The sequence below is a fragment of the Lemur catta genome, chromosome 12 (assembly GCF_020740605.2).
Source record: "Lemur catta isolate mLemCat1 chromosome 12, mLemCat1.pri, whole genome shotgun sequence".
Classification (NCBI taxonomy): Eukaryota; Metazoa; Chordata; class Mammalia; order Primates; family Lemuridae; genus Lemur; species Lemur catta.
The window spans coordinates 86,049,536-86,069,769 of NC_059139.1; the positions used below are offsets into that span (position 1 = coordinate 86,049,536).

Genomic DNA, 20,234 nt, shown 5'->3' on the forward strand with positions numbered 1-20,234 from the left:
AGTACTAGACTTAAAAGTAGAAGCCCTGGCTGTGTGTCTATGAGGCAATTATAGAACCTCTCTGAGCGTTGGTTTCCTTATCTCCACAAAGACTATTATAAAGACGTTTGTTCTTCGTGAGACAAAGTAAGTGAGAGAATATGTGTAATAGCACCCAATCCTAAATCCTGGTTTAGAGTTTTCTTCACAGATTTTTCTGTGAATGTTTCCCTCAGGACAGCAAGGAGGAAATGCAGGAACCGTTCCCATGCCAGGAGCTGGAGCAGGCTCCATATGTTAGATTGAAGTCTCTTGGCTGATATGGAACATTCACGTGCATTTTTACACACATCCCAGAAAGTTCCCAGACCACCCCTGTTCATCACCCCATTCTGGCCCTCACCCTGTAAGACTCCTCTTTAGAAGCAAAAATACAGCAATAGATGCTAAATCAACGTTATCCCTCTTTCTGGACATTTTGCTTCGGAATTCTCACCTCCCATCCTTGCCTGTGCTCCGGGCACTGCTGGAACCCCCTCCTGCCCCTGCAGTGCCCCCAGTCGCCAGGGGGACTGCCCTCACCCCAGGGTCTAGGGTAGGTGTCCCGGGCTGCTGTGTGTTTGTCTTGGCCAATAATACGATAAGGTAATGGCTTGTTTTCTTGTCGTCTCCCCTCGTACTGTGTGTTCCCTACTGGCACGGAGAGTACCGTAGGTCTTAACCCGCATGTACATCCAGAATATTCCATAAGTGAAGAAGTGGATAAAATCTACAGAGCTTCTTGTGGCTTTGCCGCGTTTTCCTTGTGTGTACTTCTTGGCTCTCCTTCCGTTGCCCCTTTCCAGTAGAAATTTCTTGCCTCTATCATCTTTCTGCTTCAAGATTAGGCATTTAGTGACTGCCATGCTTCTGGCCACTGTTGAATTAAAGAGTGAAAGAAACTGAATCCAACAACATTTGGAAGGAGTTGCTTCCTTGCCAGCCAAGCTACTGAGCCAACTGGGGACAACATTTCCACCCAAACCTTCCAGGACTTACTTTGTGATTATTTTGAGCTCTTACACTGAAGTAAGTAAGCCCAGAATCTATGTGCAGGCTTTCAAATTAAACATTTATCCCAGTACAAATTTGGCAGGCGTGTGTGTATGTGTGTGTGTGTGTGTGTGTGTGTTTGTACACGCACGTGTGAACACACATGCGTGTAGGGGTGTAGGTAGCAGCTTGTTTTCCCCAGTGTTGGTGGATTAAAGAGTAAAGAAATAAGTTGTAATGCAAATCAATTGAAGTCACCGCGTCACCGAATGTACTCTGCTCATTTAATTTGACAAGTCCAGCTTATTTTTAATTACCAGCCCTCATAACATACTGGTAAACGTAGCTATAGTGGCTTTGGCAGAAAAGGAGAAATCTGTGTAACACGAGCCTTCAGAATGAGTCCACGCTGACTCCTTGTAAAATGGAGTGAGGCAATACATTCATATAAAAAAAATTCAGTAGAGCAATTTATGTGATATTTGACTGTAGTCACAAATCAATGAGCCTTTTATGAGCCAAGCACACCAGAATGTGTACGTTCAAATGAGTGTAGTTTCCCAGAAAAATTTTTTTGGCCACTGTAAGCTTTTTCCAGGGATGCTGCCATCATGCAACAGATTTTTGGAAGTCTTCATTTGGAATTATTTTCAAAGTCAGTTTTCAAGTCATACACAAAAAAATTAAAAATATCACCTGAAAATCATAATACTGGAGTGGGGGGAGGCAATTTTTTAAATGGCTCATCTACTTTTTAATATCCAGTTTGACTCTTAGTTACTTTGCGTTCTTTCCCAAATTGCATCTTCCCTTGAAGGAAGCAGTTAGGCCATCACTGAGGTCACTCATGAGAAGGTGACATGGTGTTGATTGACCCATTAGAGGTATATGCCCCTCACACACTTCAATAGGCACTGGAGTGACTTCTGTTCTTGGCAGCTTATCAAAACTCTGTGAGAGAAGGAAAAGTCCTATAAACATTGTGTATAGTTGACACCATATTTTTTGTTCTTTATTTCTGAAAGCTGGGCACCAATGTGGGGTCTGGGTAAGGTTTTTCCCAGTGCCTAGGGCACATGCAAAGAAGGGGTCAGGGTGTCATCTGCAGCTTCCGCACAGCACACAGGTCTCAGCAACCTGGCCCTCTGTCCCCACATTCTAATATTTTTCTTCTTTCCCTTCCTGTTAATTTTCCTACCCAAACTGGAAGAGCTACATCATTGAAAACTGTTCCCTTTATCTTTCTGTGCTCTCTCACTCCCTGCCCAACCTGCATCTCACCTCTCCACACTTGCAAAAAAAAAAAAAATTAAACCCACAGCACACCTGCCTAAGTAAACAACAAATTACAAATTGCCAATGTCAGTGAAGAGAAATTAAAGCTCAGTTGAGCTTGAAATGGGACGATTTCAATCAGTCGACAGTAGTTAAGGTGGAAAGATCTTAAGAGAGAGGTGCACTGGGGGGGAGGGGTTTAAATAAAAACGAAAGCCTTTCAGAGGCCTCAGAGAATCCGGGACCAGAGACTGCAGCTTGTAGGGTCAAGGCTGATGGCACGAGGGTGAAGCACAAATGTACGAATGACTAGGTCCTGAGATCCAGAAGGGTCCAGGGCCAGCTGTGATGCATAGCAATAAAAATCTCATGCAAAGGATTTTAAGCTGGACTGCCCTTTCTGGAGAACCTGAAAAATATTTTTACTTAGGTGTAAACCCACTCTTGTTGGCCTGAGTAGGGCTGACCCTCTTGCCTCCAAGCTGCTGGTCTGGGCCAGATGGAGGACAGCTTCCACTCTAGTCACAGCAGTGAAGTGTCACCATGTAAATGCACACTAATCACAGCAAAGCAAGGACCCTTCCTTCCTCCAGTTGTAACGTGAAGGAAACATAATCCCCACCTCGTTATATTTTATTGTGTTTGTGAAGGTTTTCTTTTTCTAGTACTAAGAGATAAAATGGAGACTCGGTGAAAGCACAAATTGTGACATGCCGGTAGTTTATTTGTAAGAAATTTTATTTTGTTGCTGTCGTGGTATGAGAATTTATAACAATCTTAGGATACAAATTCAATCTTAGAATACAAATGAAGTCAACATTTTTGGCAGGAGGCACCAATAAAAAATGGGGCGGGGGTGTTGTACTTATTATTTAATGCCGAATTCCCCTGAAGGGTCAGACACTCAAATGCCCCACAGCCAGGCAAGGCTGGTCCATGAGCAGCGCAGCCTGGGAGGGGATGTGGGGACCCGGGGAGCACACGCCTCATGGACAGGGAGGAGCAGCCACTGCTCGGCCCCAGCCAGTTGCTGCCAGGGGGAATGCAGACCTGTGTTGCCAGAACTTCAGATACTTTTTAAGTGAAGTCAGAAGTCCAGAATTTTATGTGAAATCACCCAAGATCTACAAGCTGGCAATTGATCTGATTTTTTTAAACACTGCTAGGGCCAAACGAATCACATCTGTGGGCCAGATTCCGCCCACGGGCATTCGGTGTGTGCCCTGGTTGGCTGTGCCCTCTGTCAGCGCACGTCATTCTGAAGGGCGGCTCGTCGGTCTCCGCCGTGGAGTGGTGTGGGGGGTGGGAGGTGGCAGAAGAACAGGATGAGAAAAGTGACCAGTTTCCTTATCATGTTTGGTTGTTTGTAGCAGCTGCTCTAACCTGACCTTGTGCTTCCCATCTTGTCCCTAATTCCTCAAAAGAGAGTGCCTGAGGATACCAAATGCTCCATGGAAGGGCAGATGAGTAAGGGGCGTTGTATGACCACAGGGACAACTGTGGATTCACCCTTGGCCATAAGGAAGCTATTAATAGAAGAGTGTGGTGGCACATGCCTGTAGTCCCAGCTGCTCAGGAGGCTAAGGCAGGAGGATCACTTGAGCCCAGGAATTCAAGGCTGCAGTGAGCTATGATTGCACCACTGTACTCCAGCCTGGATAGCGAGACTCTGTCTCAAAAAAAAAACAACAAACAAACAAACAAAAAAAAAAACAAAAGAAGAAGAAGCAGTAGTTAATGTGAGAATGCAACCAGGATTGGTGAACCATGGGGATTACTGCACATTATGAGTAAGAATATAAATACTCTCAGAGTGGCACCCTGAAAGAGAGAAGCATTGAAACCAGACAAAAGGAATATTCATATATAGAAAAAGACATCTTTAAGGAGATAGTTGCATGTGAAGGCCCACTAGGAAGTAAAGGAAAGCTCCAGAAGCCTTGGACCCCTAAGTGGAAGGCCAGGTCATCCAACACATAGAGGTAAATATGAGCAGTGGCCCAGGGCTTCCCGTGATGGGCCGCAACTGTTGTAACAGTTGTGTTCTGGCTACGTAATCAAGAATCTCACCACTATCCTCAAAGTGCAAATATATTAATATATTAATATTTTCTGCTTCAATGTCTCGATCTACAGTACCCACTGGTTATGTTCTGTTAGAGTGGCTGCACTCAACCAGGCCTTGCTCTCTGTAGATGCTGCTCCCTGTATTGTCACAGCACCTCAAACAGGGCGTCAGTGCTTGCTTGTTAATTTGCTTAGTTAACATGGGTTCTCCTGCATTTTCTATTTCCATATATTTAAAGATCCACTCAGTCCCCCCTCTGATGTATGTTTTTCTGTTTCATTTCCCCTTGTATCCATGTTCCTTCTAGTACTGTGTTTGTCTCTGTCACATCCTGACACCCAGCACCATCTTTGTGTCTTTCACCAAGGCCACGGGAGGGAATAAAGTGTGTGAGTCAACAATTCATCGTGGAATGCAGATTTAGTGAAAAGAAATGGGCTTGGAAGAAAGTCTGTTAGCTGATGAGTTGAAATCCAAAGAGTCTGGGTTGGCTCTGAATCCATCAGAGTGGAAGAGAAAGTTATTTTGAGTAATCTGCAAGTATGAGTGTATATGTTTTCCTCTGAAAACCTCTGTGTGGATTAGAGGAAAAGTGACATATTTTTATACCAAGCAATTTGCTTGAGAGAACCTAGTTTTATATTTTTATGAACAATATGATTTCTGGTTTTAAATTTTTTTACAAATACAAATTGGTTTTCTTTTCATTTTAAACCTTCTTGTGATTTTAGAGGAATTTTTAATGTTTATTCTAAGTGGATAATCTCATTTGAGCATGGAATTAGCATCCTAATCCTTTCTCTGATAGACTCTGTATCTACTCTAATTAAGACTATGTAAAAATGGTATACGCATATGGGAAGAGAACGAGAGGAAACATGGAATATTAAATCAGATGATGGGTTTGCAGTATCGTATGGTGAGTGATAATTTTTTTCTGTTTATCATAATTATACTGTTTGTGTAGCTTAAAAAAAAGAAACAGCTCAAAATGAGAAAACAATGTCTTCAGAATAAGAGTTTTCTTTTAAAAAATAGGTCTTTTTACACTCTTGATCTTCCATTGGGAAGCCCATTTTCATCAGCATGCTGTATTTTCGCTTTGCAGTAGTGTACTCCTTACTGTTCTGCAGGGCACATCTCGATTAGGGAGCCGAACGAGGGCAAAATGAATTACTCCAGATACTCAAGTATGGGTACATAGGACAATTTTTATAATAAGAAAGTTGCAGGAAACGGAATCTTACTTGGATATCTGAGAGTTGGCTCGGCAGTCGATAACTGCACACCAAGGCACTGTCAGGAGGTCTGTGCTTCTGTTCTTGACATCTGTAGGTGCCGCTGCCACCGCCGATGGGCATGATGATAAGTGAGGAGAAAATGAAGTGGGAGGTGACGTGTCCCACTGTGACAGATGGAAAGGACTGCCGCAGGCAGCCCCGAGGCCAGGCTGACTGTAGACATCCTGGGGCCTGCGGCGGGTCACTCGGGCACAGTCGGGCAAAGCTGTTTGAAGCAGAGGGCAATGCAATAACTCTGTGGTTTAAATTTGTGCTTAGATCTTCTTTCTTTTTCTTTCTTTCTTTCTTTCTTTGAGGGGTAAACTGGAGGTTGTACTACAAATTCTAGAATATCCATTACTCTTGGTTATTTGGTATCTGTCTCACGATCCCTGCGGGGATGCAGTATTAATTGCCCCATACCCAGCACCAAGGATATGCCCACAGGACACATTGGAATATGGTTTTCCTACGATGTCCAGGCTGGCTCCCCAGCCCCAAGGCCCTGCTTTCACCTAGGATGTGGTGAGGATTGGGTGTGCATCCTAATACTGATAGTAGGGGGAAATTCTAACCCCAGTCACTGCTCTGGCAGAGACAAACAGGCACAAATCAAGTAAAGTGAAGGACCGTGGTGCTCGCTGGGGACCATGCAGCCACTGTGCTCACTGCTTCTGGAAAACCTGGCTGGGGACGTTCAAAGAGAGGAAGGAAATGTGCTCCCAGGCAACGCGAGCACCCATAACCTTTTTCATTTTGTTTGTTTAAATACAGATACTATTTTCGGTTATAAGACAGCTAACTTTTTTGCCTTTGTTTTCTGCTTCTGTCTTGTCTAGGAATTTATAAGTATTTGATTTTACTCAAAATGTGCAAAGAAGAATAATGGAAGCCCCTGAATATCTTGATTTGGATGAAATTGACTTTAGTGATGACATATCTGTAAGTATTACTACTTGCAAGCAACACTTTCAAGATATTCTGCCTTTAACTTCATGGACTGCTTTCTCCATTAGAGTCTGTATATCCTCAAATCTCCCAACTACATTTAGAAAATGACAGCAGAAATCCTATGGGGCAGTCCAAGTGTGGTTTTGGGGGTCTCCTGGACTAAGAAGCGAATCCCACCTAAGCGTGTGAGTTTGGGAAGGCAAGGCATTTAACTTCACTGAGCCATTCATTCCTAATCTGTCCCAACATTGTCAGAAGTATTGATTGAGTACACTATAAAACGCCTGCATACAGTAGGCAGTTTCAGAGGGTTAATTCCCAGTTCCTTTATACGGCTGGCTATTCCACAGCCAGCATTCTCTAGAGTCCACAAGGACACAGAGTAAAGAACAGCCGAGTTGGCACTTAATAATTGATGAATAATAAAGAGAATCCTTCCAGCCACTGTAGGTATCAAAGCACAGATTGGACATGGGAATATTGAGGAATATTCGTGCATTGATAAGGACTATAGCTGACCGCTGAGGTCCCACTTAGTTGTATAATGCTGTGGGCTGATGAGTCTCTTGGTTCCCATAACATTCGCAAACTTCCTGCAGCTTAACTCAAGCCTGCTCGGAATGAATTGTCCACATGTGCCTTGCTTAAAGCTGTGTGTGCCTTATCCTGGACTACACAATTTACCATCCCAGTGCACATGCTGGCCTCTAGTGCCCTGGCAAAACTGGCTGACTCTCAGGTATGCGGTAAGAAGGTTGTTGTTTCTGAACTGGCCACCTAGCTTTTCCTCCCAGGACATCCAAGCTCATACTCCATTGATCTCTCAGGGCTGAAGCTTTGGGTCACCACTCAAAGTCACCACTTTGAAACTGTCTCAAAATGAGGAGCTTATGTTAACGTGTCTCTGGCGGCAGTTTTATTCCTCTATTTTACTCCGTACCTTGAAGTACAATAATGCATACTATGCACAAGAATTGAATTACTGGAATGAGTGTGATGAATCACCTATTTTATACAACCTTGGATGAGTCTTTTCTTTTGTACCAGAGAAATGTGAATTCAACACTTCTCTGTTTTCGCTTCCAGATAATTTTTATTAGTCCTCATTAAGACCAATGTGAAGTGAATTTCTTCTTCTCATGGTATCTGTCTATCTGTCTCTTTCCCTCTAAATAAACTATGCTTGACTTGAAAATGTTCAGAGCATGGTTCTTTTATGGACATTTCCCTCAAGGTATTTTGAGTGGAGCTGAGGAAATTAAGGAAAGCGAATGATACAGTGGGGGCGTGTAGGTAGGATGGAAGGTGTTGTAGAAAGGGAAACCGTGTTAGGATTAGGATTAGGAGTGGCTCTCTGAGCTTTGATAATCAAGTTGTTTTAAGAACATAGGCTTTGAAGGTAGCCAACCTGGGCTCCTACCTTGTTCTGACCTTTGCTGGCTGGATAGCATATTAACTTCACCTCCCCGAGATACCCATCTCACTTTCAAGGTTGTTTTGAGGATTGAGTGAAAAAATAATATATTTGAAACACTTAGCTTGGCACACAGTAAGTTGCTCTTAAAAATGGTAGCTTTTGTTATTATTTCAATGAATAATACAGTAATATTTATATGACCAGTGGTGAAGAAAGAACTCGAGGGAAAAGACTAGGCATAATGTCAAGATTTTTTTTTTAAATACAACAGAGCAGTTGTATTTACAGAAGAATCATCTGGCAGCAGCCCATAATTTTGATGAATTAGGAATCTCTACTTGAAAGATAATAAAATATGTTAAGCAATAACTGAAGCTGTTTAGCAAATTAGGCTATAGGATTATGCAATAGTTGAACTATAACTTGACCACTCTGAAACATAAAGATATCCATCTGTAATTGTGTAACAGCACCCAAACTTTCCCCTCTTACACACATTTCTATTGTTTGAAGCATTTCAACTTAAATCAAATTTTGAAATTGTATAGAATTGAAATTCTATGAAATTGCATAGAATTAATTGTGCAGTAAATAATGGATAACATTTGTTGAGCATTTGCTGTGGGGCAGGAACTATCTTTGTTAATCTTCACAACAATCCTATAAAAGTTCTGTTATTACCTTCATTTTACAGATCAGGAAATTGAGCATGAAGATCTTACATAACTTGTCCAGGGTCACCCAGCTAGTTAGGAGTACTCTGCTCCAGAATATCCACTTTTAGCCACAATTCATGACTGCCTCTCCAGGATGAATATAGTTTATTGCAGTGGTTCACATCAGAGGTGATTTTACCTGCCCTACCTCTACCCCAGAAATATTTGGCAATACCTGGAGACATTTTTTGTTGTCATATTGGGGAGATACTACTAGCATCTAGTGGGTAGAGACCAGAGATGCTTCTAAACATCATACAATGCACAGGACAATACCCTATGACAAAGAATTATCCAGCCCAAAATGTCAGTGCCACTGAAGGATGAGAAATCCTGGTCTATTTCAATCCACTTGAAACTGAAGAAGCTCAGTTGACTGGCAACCTTAGCAATATGGTAGATTATTTTATAATTCTTCAGTATGATGCATGTTTAATAGTTGTTCCTTAATGACTTCATGGAGAAAGAATTGGCGATAACCTCCTAAATATTGAAATGATTGTTCTTGGCCTATTTAGGGAAACTAGGAGCAATGGATGTTACAGCTGCTTTAAGGATTAAATGGAGATTATTCAAATGCTAAAATTGAAAAAGGAAGATGTTTTCAATGTGCTAATTCACTGGCATAAAAAGAAATGTAGCTTCCCATGAACATGCTTTTATTTTTAGGATTCCATAAACCTCCATCTCTGACAGCCCTTAAGCCTCTTTCCTGGTTAAGTGGTGGAGTGGGGAGGAAAGTGCACATTGCATTTGAAAAAGATGTTTACAAAAAAGATGCTGAGTGTAAAACTCCTCTTCTCACTCCCCAGCCGTAGCCCTATTACATAGTCTAGGCTTTCTATTTCGTGGTTTTTCCCTCTGGTCATGAGACTAGTTCTTGTTTTAATTAAAACACAAGCTGTATATTGGTAGAAAAAAAACAACTTAAAATTTTTTGCCTTTACCTAACGAGACAAAACACTGCAACTGAATTATTTTGAAGTTTTCCAGACTCAAAAATGATGCACATCCTTTGCAAAATGCGAAGTTTAAACTGTGCAATGTTGTAATGCTGCCATCTGAAAGGGCCAGCCATCGTGCAGTGACTGCGGGCTACGAGGGAGACATGACGACACATAAACACAAAAGTTAAATAGGGCTTTTCTGTCGCTGCAAGTTTGTTCACAGATTCTCTCTCTTATTCCTGTGGGAGCCAGATCCCTCTATCTTAAAAACAAAAACAAAAACCCTCTGGAATTCTTAGGAGCTATGGTGGATTTATTTTACTAAGAGAGGCCAACTGACTATTCTCAAAAACAGTATCATACACGGGACTGAGTAAAGCAGAGGCGGGACCCCGGATCTATAGGAGAGCTTCGCTCACAGCCCTGTCTGTCAGGTGCTGGCTGGGCCCCCCCTGAGCTGGACTCTTCAGGTAGCGATCTTGGATGTTCTGGAGAAAACATGAAAATTTATATATATATGCACACACACGTATTATATAAACACACATGTATACATAAACACATATATTTATGTGCATATACATATACATCCTCATATACATGTAGCTACATATGTATACATATACATGCAAACATATACACATACACACAAATAGAAGCAGTGAAATATTTCATTCCTCTGCACAGGAATTTGTGTTGTTTTTCTGCATCACTCTGACTGCTAGTTTAATGAAAGTTGACATTACTTTTTGGCAATTGCATAACCTATTTTTTGTTCAGGTCAAACAAGATCGAGATAAAAAGCGTCCTTCCACTTTACTATCCTCTTTGATCCAAGCCCTTGCAACCTACAGTAATAGCACAAAATTATGTGGGTTTATTTTCCTAAGGTGCTTGAACCACTGAGTGACAGAAAAATTCTTATGGCAAATTAATCTCACACTTTCAGTGAGTTTTCACATTTTCCATCCCTCAGACTGTACATCATTTTCACTAAAATATCTTCTCTTTTTGTATTCACCACCTTTTACTCAGGTCAGTCCATGGACACTTCCCTAGATGTTGCTGTCTGTTGCCAAAGACCCATCTCAGCAGTGGGAGACCTTGAGCAAGGGCATGTGGAGCCCATCAAGTGGGCTCAGGCAATGAGTCAGGGCAGGCAAAGAATACAGCTTTGCCCTGACTTTAGGTGCGCAAAAGGGTATAGAGACATCCAAGGTGCAGAGAACCTGGCTTGCCCTTCCTGTCTGGTGAGGAATCTACGAGAGTAAGATGGATCCTGTTATACTTTCTTCTGCTCCTCCTCAAAGGACACAAGACTTCCATGTGACCTCTGTGTGCCTCAGTCCCTTCTTCACTGTCCCTATCAGCCCTGCTCTTCCTAGCAGTCGCCCTGCTCTTATCTATATTAAATTTTTCTTGGTGTTTCTTAGTATGATCTACTTTTAGCAACTGTTCAGAATGCCCCACCTCTTTGCAGCGTTCTTTTTGTAATATCCTGCCTGTGAGTCTCAATTGCCTCTTATTCTTCCCTTCCCCAGCCCTGCCTCATCAGAAACCTCACACCGTGTTCTAGCATCATATGCTATGTCTGTTATCTTGTTGTCTTAACACCTGCCAGGAAACGAATTAGGGCTCATCTGATCCAGAAAAGATGAATGATATGTTGATGTCCCAGAGCTGGGGTTAGACCCCAGGACTAGAACCCACATTCCTGGGCTCCAAATCTTGGACTGGACACTTCTGCCAGAGAAGGTAGAGAGCAACCTTCTGGATAAAGTGATTTCCAAGAAAAATGAGAAACTGCCAGATTTTTTGGATTTGTCCTTCTCTTACTCTGCAGATGGCCCTAGAAGTTCTTAACTTGCCTGATAGTCATAGGATTTATTAGATTGCCTACACAGGTTACTTATACAAACTGTTTACCTTTTCATCACAATTAGCTTTTATACCAGTCTACTCAGCAGGCATTTATTAAACATTAACAGCGTGCCAGGCATGGTTCTACGCTTAGGGTGAGTGACATAGACTTGGTCTATGCTCTCATAGAGTTTATAGTGTGCTATATTAACAATTAAGCACATTATGAATTGTCAGGTTAACTTGGCGGTAGGTCACATTTAATTACATTAAATTCCATTCTTGACAGTCATTATATTTTGACAGTGATTGATTTTTGGCTCAAATTAAAACTAGACCATTATTGAAGTTGAACAAGCTTTATGACTGATCATCTCCCCAACTGCAAGATACATTTTTGTTTTAATTCTTTTGTAATTTATAATTTTTGCTTCAATAATTATCATTACATTGGATTCATTTTTAAAGGCTCATCTTGATACTTTTAAATATAAATAATAATAATAGCTAACATTTATTGAATACTGTGCATCAGACACTGTTCCCCATGTTTTACATTGTTAGCTCATAATCTTCACAGCCACACTGATATACGTACAGTCATCACCCTGTTTTACCAGTGAAGAAACAGACTTACAGAAGTTAAGTAACTAAGAGTGATTAGCTAGGAAATGGTGAAGTTAGGATATAATGCAGGCAGTCTGGCTCTAGAATCCATGTTTGTAACCACTGCATTGAATGTTACTTCTTCTGGGCCCTTCCTCACCTCTGGCCTTCCCAGTCCACCTAGGTCTCTTCCCCACCCATGTCCACTTCTCACAGTAGAAGGCAGTCATTCAGTACTGTGATCTCACCACCTTTACCAGTGCGAACCTTCATCTTTTGCCTGACTACACATTACATTAATTACATTAGCATTGCAATAAAGTAGTTCTTGGTGTACTCTCAAAATGGTTAAAAAGGAATTACTGAGTTTTCCCAAATACTAAGCACAAACAATGTCTTAGCATAAAAGAATTTTATTATTAATTTTTAAAAAAACCTCTTGGAAAATATAAAAAATAAGGAACCAGAGCAAAATTCAAATGCACTTAAAAATAGGATTAACTCTAATAATGTCCTAAATGGTGGAAAGACATGTATTTAGACCAGAGTGGGATAGCTATATGAAATTATGGGTCATGAGTATCTGTACTATATAGAGGTGATGGTTGAAACTCTGGGAGTAGTTAAGGTCACCTGTAAAAACATGGAACATGGAAAAAGAAGAATGTTCCAAGGAAGGAACTGTGCAGAAGTGGTGGAGGGAAAAGAAGCTTCTACATAAGAAACAGGAAAGAAGTTTTCAGAGACCTAGAAAGAAAACTAAGGGAGCAAAAAGGTGGAGGGAGGAGTTAAGGAATTTAGAGAAGAGAGTAGTCAATAGTAGCAAATAGATCATTATAAAGATAAGGGTTGAAAAGTACTTACTGGATTTTCCAGTTAAGACCCATTAGCGGCCCCAATAAGCACAATGTCTGTGGGGTGTTGGGGCAGAACCATGTCATGGCGGCTGCAGCAAATGCAGAGATGAAGGAATAGCAACAAGAACAGAGACGTTCTTTCAAACGAAGATGGCTGATGAGCCCAAGAGCAGGGAAGCCCATACTCAGTCGGGGGGCAGAGTGTCCTGAGGTGGTGGGGTGCTTGTTTACTTGTATAGCGTCAGAAAAGAAAGCCGATACTGAGTGGCTGACGAGGAGGAAAGAGGAAAGGGTGATGGCAGGGCACGAGTCCTGAGGAGATGGGGAAGAGGAAGCCTGCCTGCAGGTGAAGCGCCAGCAGTGAAGGGTGTTTGGTTAGTGCCACACCCTCAGAGGGGGCCGCGGAGCACAATGTGTCATGCAGGGCGTGAGTCAGGACCTCTCTCCTGGAGGGGAAGGGCAGACCTTTGGAGAGGTGGAAAATGTTTTAGAAAAACATTATGTTCTGAAAATCTCACTTCAGCTGTGTGTCTTTGCTTTTACTCCCGAGTTTGCTTGTGCACACTACTGTCACCGTTTTTGTTGTGTGCCTGCTGAGATACCTGCCTGAGTTTTAGAGAGCCCTGTGAGAATTTCACCACAGTTGTTTGGATGGCTAGTCTGATTATCTCTTTTGGAAACTAATGGGAATTCAGTTGTTTAAAATTCTCTGGCTTGAAAAGGTGCTTGGGATGTTAGTTCTTTCATTTTCTGTGGTGCATTACCATTTGCATCATGTCTACTTGTTCACCCAACTGGCTCCAGCATTAAGCAATAAGGGCCAAAGCTTTTCAGTCCTGAACAACATCTACAGTGGTCGGAGATCCCCATAGCCCAACGTGGAAATCATGCACTGAAGTTAAGAATCTCACACATGTTCCAAGTGTTTCGCATGGCAGGGTGACAAAACTGACCGATGTAGGCTGGGATAGATAGGATTGTCTTGTGCTATATCGACTGTGTAGTTTGTGACGCTAAGTTTTCAGTGTCAGCCCTTGGCCACAGACTCTCTTGGGTGAGAATAGAACAAAGAGAAGCCAAGCAATGTGCTGAGATGGACGGAGCTGTCTTTCCTTTCCTTTCTAGTCACAGCTCGGCCCCTCTTTCCTGCCTCGTTAATTCTCGTATCTTCATCTACTGAACTTAAAGTCCTGACAGGAATGAAGACGAGGAGGGAAGGGCTGAGTGGCACATGTGGAAACAGGTTAGAGAGAAGAGACAAAAACATTTAACAGCACTTTACAGTTTGCAAAATGATTTCAACTACATTATCTCACATAATTATCTGACCCCCAGAGACATGAAATGAATTATTTGTCCAGAACCACAGAGTTAATAAATGACAGAGCTGAGATTTGGATCAAGATCTTCTGGCTCCAAATCTATTGTCTTTTATACTTGTGGTCCCCAACCACCAGGCCACAGACTGATAAACAACGTCCTCCCCCACCCTCGCAGTAAAATTGCCTTCCGTGAAACTTAGGAAGTGGGGGCACAGCAGCAGATGAGTGGCAGGTGAGCAAGGGAAGCTTCATCTGTATTTACAGCCGCTCCCCATCGCTCACTCGAAAGAGCACTCGAATCACAGACTGAGCTCCACCTCCCTCCACCCTCCCCATCTATGGAAAAATTGTCTTCCATGAAACCAGTCCCTGGTGCCAAAAAGGTTAGGGACCATTGCTGTATACAAGGCTAAGGCATCAGCCCGTACTCATATTATTCAATATTAATATAGGAAGAGTGTTTTTTTCTTTTGAATATGCCATGATTGTATTGCTAGACTTGTAATTATGAGTTTTGCTAAGAAGATTAATGCTATAGAAATATTAACTGCTATCATTAGTATCACTGCTACCAAAATTCATTTCATTTTGAGGAATTATTTAATTCATTTAATTTAGTTCTGTAATTGCCTAGTGTCTTAGTTAAATAAAATATCGTCCACACCCTCAGAAAGCAGAGGAAGCAGTTATGTAAACATATAGATGAAGCGTCATATGAGAGGTCTGTAATGGATGTGTGCCCCAGATAAGGAAATAATATAGAGCAGTGGTTCTCAAACTTCATTGTGCATCAGAATTACCTGGCTAACTTATGAAAAAGCAGATTTCTGGGCCCCACCTGCACAGTTCCTCATTCAGTAGGTCCAGGATGGAGCCCAAGAATGTGAATTCCTAACAAATGCCTAGATCGTATCAATGCTGCTAGTCTAGAGACCACACTTTGAAAGCTGACATTACTTCCATCTGGGAGGATCAAAGAAGATACTGTAGAAATTACATCCAGGCAAATCTTGAAGAATTAAAAGGCATTGGCCTAGTGAAATGGGTAGAATATCATTTCAGGTAGATGGACTAGCATATGCAAAGGTACAGACAGATAAAACAATAGGTAGGGGAACCACAAGGAATTTGTGATTGGCACAATTGAAAGAGTAGTGGACAGTGGTAAGAGATGAGCCTGAGCTCATGGAAGGCTCCATGTGCCGTGCTCAGGCATGTGGTTGTTGTAAGGTTTTAAGAACGGAGTGGGCGGCGCCAGAGAAAGAAAGACAAGCAGAGTTAAAAGGGATAAGTAAAGAGGCTTTATTGGGGTGCTCCCGGGTGGGGGTAACAGGTCCCAAGAGAGGGGCCCAGGCGAGTCTCATGGTCCCACGAGTGGAACCAGAGAAGGCGCCCCGCCCACAAGTCTGGGTGGGCTTATATACCTTTTTAGGGGTTGGGGATGGGAGTTTCTCTGGAGGGAAGGTTTCGGCGGGAAGAGTGAGGAATTTCTTTGTTTCAGCTTTAGGGCAGGTATGGAGGAATAGGAGGGGCTTCCTCTTTTTCCATTAGGGAGGGGAGGGGTGCCTGCCACCAGCCTTACAGTTGTCCTATATGCTGTGCAGAGCCACTGAAACATTTGAAACAGACACACCTTAGTCAAATTCGCATTTCAGAAAGTGAATTAATTTTTGTGCCAGTATGAAGGCTTGGAGGAAAGTCCCATATATTACCTCTAAATGTCTCTAATATTATGCCCAGGGATTAGTCGAATGTGTGTGCATCTTGGTATTTTAGTCAAACAGTTATTCAGTCCCTGTGTGCCGTGCACATGTACAAGTCAAAGAAATCATGCTTTCTGTCAGGTGCTTGTGGGAGGCAACACTTACAGATAGGAAACAGCAGAGCACAAGACAAGGCAGAAATTTACCAAAGGAAGAAAAGAGAAAGGTCAGTAAGGGCTGAAGTAATCAGCCGGAGCATCACAGGGAAGGCAGAACACAAGCTGGCTTTGCTTGTGCAATGGTGGCATTTTGCAGGGCTAGAGGAGGGTATTACAGGCCAATGGGACCCCAGAGTAAAGGAACAAACAGCGAACTAAGCTTCAGATGCACAAGGATGTTGAAGAGGCTGAGGCAGCTGGTCAGCCTTTGGCAGGAGCTGTTCTTGTGATGTGGTGGAGGAGTAGAAAAGAGGTTTACAAGAGAAATTTGTATCAAAAAGGCTATTTTCACTGGGAATAACCTCTGGAAGGATTCTAGAGAAGTAATAAATTAGGGCAACATAGCAACAGGAAAAATATAATGCTTCTCAACTAACTGTAAGCCTAACTGTAAGCCGAGGGCAATAGGAATGAAGTGAACAGGCTACAAAAGCCTGTTGAGGGGCTGAGGGGTTGAGGGGTTGAGGGGCAAGGGGCAGGGAAGATGCTCTGGGCTTTGGTGCGGCTAGTAACAGTAGTTATTGCCTTGGGAGCTGGCCATTGGCCTGCGAATGAAGTGGATTGACGACCTGACAGCTCCTTACAAAAGGCCGTCTGCCCTTTGAACTGGGATGAAGGCGGGGAAGCCTTCCGTTCCAGCTCCCAGATGATAGCACAAGGCAGACTTGCAAGGGAGACTTCTGGGATTATTTACTTATCGCAAACTTTGCAAATACAGAAACATTTTGGCATGTTGGTTTTGTGAGTTGTGTGTTTCTGTGCATTTCTTCACTTAAGAACTTAACCGTCTTCACAGCATTCCCTTCCGCTTTCTCTTCCATCCAAAGAGCAGTGTTTGTACTTACTGAAACAAATCCACAAACTGGTTTTCTCTTGTGTCTTTATAAAGACTGATGGATTTGTTCACAGTCTGGACTGGAGTCATTGAATTTGACATTCTATACGCTCTTAAAATTATCTAAAGCTTTAATTTTCTGGTTAACACATCATCCTTTTCTTAGATTGCTGTACTTCTTATTTCTATTCCTAGGGGTAGCACATAACTTTTTCCTAAGGTCATTATTCCCAAAGAATTAAAATGTGTGCCTCCCTACATAAAAGTGACTTCCTGTGTGACTGTGAGCCGAAAGGCAGAGTGCCAGTTGGATGTGGGGTGAGGCAGTGGGCACGGCTCAGCGAGGAGAGTCTCTGCCTGTGGCTTCGTCCCCACACAGCCAGGCAGCCTGCGTTGGTGCCACTCAAATTGAAACCTCATCAAATTAAAACTTACTATGCACTACGGGCCTTTGAGGGCAAATGGGAAGAGTTGAAGCCATGGCTATGAAATCAGGGATCCTGATGTTTCTGACTTGGGGTGGGGGGAGGTGGCAGTTAGGATACATGCGTCTGCAAATGCAGAGAGAAATCCACCCATTTTAATCAGATGTATAGCATTAAGCCCAGTGAGCAAACCTTATTGAATTTATCATTAACCATATTTAAACACAATCAATTTTAAATTTCCTCTTTCTAAAATTTTGCCTCAGAAGAAAAGCAAAAGAAAAGCAGAGAGGGAGAGACTTTGCCGAAGGGTGTTTCCTGGGGTGCATGGCAGCCAAAACGAAAGGCCCAATTTTAATTGAATTATAGACTGTGTAATTATTTAACCTGTACCAGCTGGTCTCCAGAAGCTACCAGATTCCTTAGAGAGCTTGTACTTGGCTAGAAACATAAGGTACCTTATTAATACCAAGAAAAATGCTTTCTGTACCTAGTTACCCCTGACCCCCAAAGAAAATAATGCAAAGGAAAAAATACTTTGAGGTTCATTTTGGTTTAAGAGGCAGTCATCCTCCCTCTGAGTATGGGAGTGGATTTCCTGAAGCACCTGTAGTCTCTGAGGAATGGCCGACATAAACAGGATATGATTGCATCAGGCAGGTAAGAGTAATGTCTCTAATTAGTCATTTGAGATTTCATTTTTCACTTGGAAATACTGGAAATGTAATTTGTTTGTGACTCGCAATTGGCAAACTGACAATATCTACAACTGTCCCTCCCTCTGTCTTACTGTCCTGATATCCTGTGGAGAGCACAAGGGAATCTCGATGTGGACGCTTTACTTCATCTATCGACATCAAAGTCAATAACTAAAGTACCTTCTTATTGATAAATGTGTCCTAATTACGCATCCTTCACTTGTAATGCTACAATAGTCCTAATGAGTTTCCCGTGGTCATTTTTCCTTTAGATTAAATGTTTTTTCTCACTGCCCCCAAATTTTGCAGTGGCAAAATAATTTATGACATATGCTCATTTACAGAAGACCATTGTTCTTAGAAGTAAAGAGTGAATGTTTTTAGGAAGCTGCATTTTATGAATTAATGTGTGAACATGATTGAAGACAGTCCCTGACTTGGCTGTTGATTAAAGAAAGAGTTCATCCTATTTATTTTGTTTTAAAACACCCTACTCTGAAGAAAGATTGATTGGCATCAAGTGTCGTCCCCATAAATCATAGCTATTGATTTTTGCATTTGTTTTAGCTCTTCTGATTTTATGCCCCCTTGTGTCATAATTTGTCACCCTGATAATCAGCCCCCGAGTTAGTGCTGGGACTGAGCCTGGAAGGTGGTTTCTTTCAGTTCAGCCAAATCTATATGCGGAGCAGATGAGCTCCCAAACACAGCCACGCTCCTCTTGCTTCTAATGACATTATGTTGGTATTTCCCGTGGAGATTACAGATGCCACACAGTAAAATCTGTGGTGAGTGGCAACAATGGGGGTTCATATGTGAGCACAGATACGTCTCCTGACTGGGTGTGGCGGGAAGCTGGGTGCTCCCCCACTGGGCTTTTGACACAGAAACTGACTGTTAGGATTTCAAATGCAAATATTAAGGCCATCGTCTGGAAACTCTCCAGGTCAGGCAATTCTTCTGTCTTCTACAAGTGGCAGAAGTAATGGGAGTAGAATATCTGCTGGCTGTACCCACCTTTTGGGTAAAAGGGGTGCTGTCAGCCTCTTCTTAGTCTGCATGTGCTCCAATGCTTATAGGGGGACCTTGGGGTGCTGCCACATCACCAAACAGCCCGTTTAGAGTAAACTGAGGTAAACTTTCTGAATATACATGCTGAGCCCAAGTATCACTTCTTACGTTTGGTTTTTCTGACCTATTTGGGTGAATGCTCTCGTTTTAAATTGTTATTTTATACACCCTTTCTCCTCTGGCTTCCCATTCAGTATTCAGTCACATCACTCAAGACCATCCCGGAACTGTGCCGAAGATGTGATTCGCAGACCGACGACAGATCAGGTAGGTTTTGCTCCTCACCTCTGCTCCGAGTCCCCGTCAGTGTTAAGGGCCCCTGGAAGGCTGTTTTCCCTCGCAGCGGTCGCTCCGCTTTCTGTTTTCTTTTCCCTTTATGGCTTCTCCACTCACACCCCCCAACCCCCACCTTCAGCAAACAGATGTTAGGTCATCCGAAAAAGGATAACAGCTCAGGGAGGGCCTAATGAGGACTCAGCTGTATACAAATAAATGTAAGAGATCATCTCGGCATCTCCAAACCACAGTGTATGCAGCAATTTACTGAAAACCCGAGAAACCATTGGTGACAAAACATAATGATGCAGGCGCCAATGAAAAAATGTTGGATGCGTTTACTACCCATATGGCAAGGACCAGCTTGGGGGATGGTGCCTTGCCAAAGTCGGAAACCCTATCAGGGATGCGACAGGATAGAATCTGCAATAAGGCATACTGTAACAGTTAAGATTAAAGCAAAGCTTTGGAGTTTAATAGTGTAAACTAAACAGAGAATTATGGCATAAAAATGAAAACCAGCTGGTTAACCTTTTCTCCTTGCCCTACCCACCCAAAAAAGTACATTCAGGGTTCCCCCCGCCCCCCATCTGTAAATCAAATTAAGCCTCTCTGCTTTTCTCTCTGTGATGGGCAAAAATGAAAATAAAAAAGGTTATTGATGGGAATGATACCATAGTATTAAACTATGAAATGAT

The 20,234-nt window shown here is 42.4% G+C and overlaps 1 protein-coding gene across 2 annotated transcripts in view; it reads left to right on the top strand.

Annotated features, from left to right (window-relative positions):
• LOC123648042 (synuclein alpha interacting protein) overlaps positions 1–20,234 on the top strand; it is a 145,093-nt gene that overhangs the window by 62,112 nt on the left and 62,747 nt on the right. Inside the window, exons 2-3 of one of the 2 annotated variants that reach the window (XM_045565753.1) lie at positions 6,474–6,576; positions 19,455–19,527. In XM_045565753.1, coding sequence (XP_045421709.1) covers positions 6,520–6,576; positions 19,455–19,527 — 130 coding nt within the window. In that variant the 5' untranslated portion in view covers positions 6,474–6,519. Of the gene's footprint in view, positions 1–6,473; positions 6,577–19,454; positions 19,528–20,234 lie in introns of those variants that run through there. The other variant, XM_045565755.1, reaches the window with a different exon arrangement.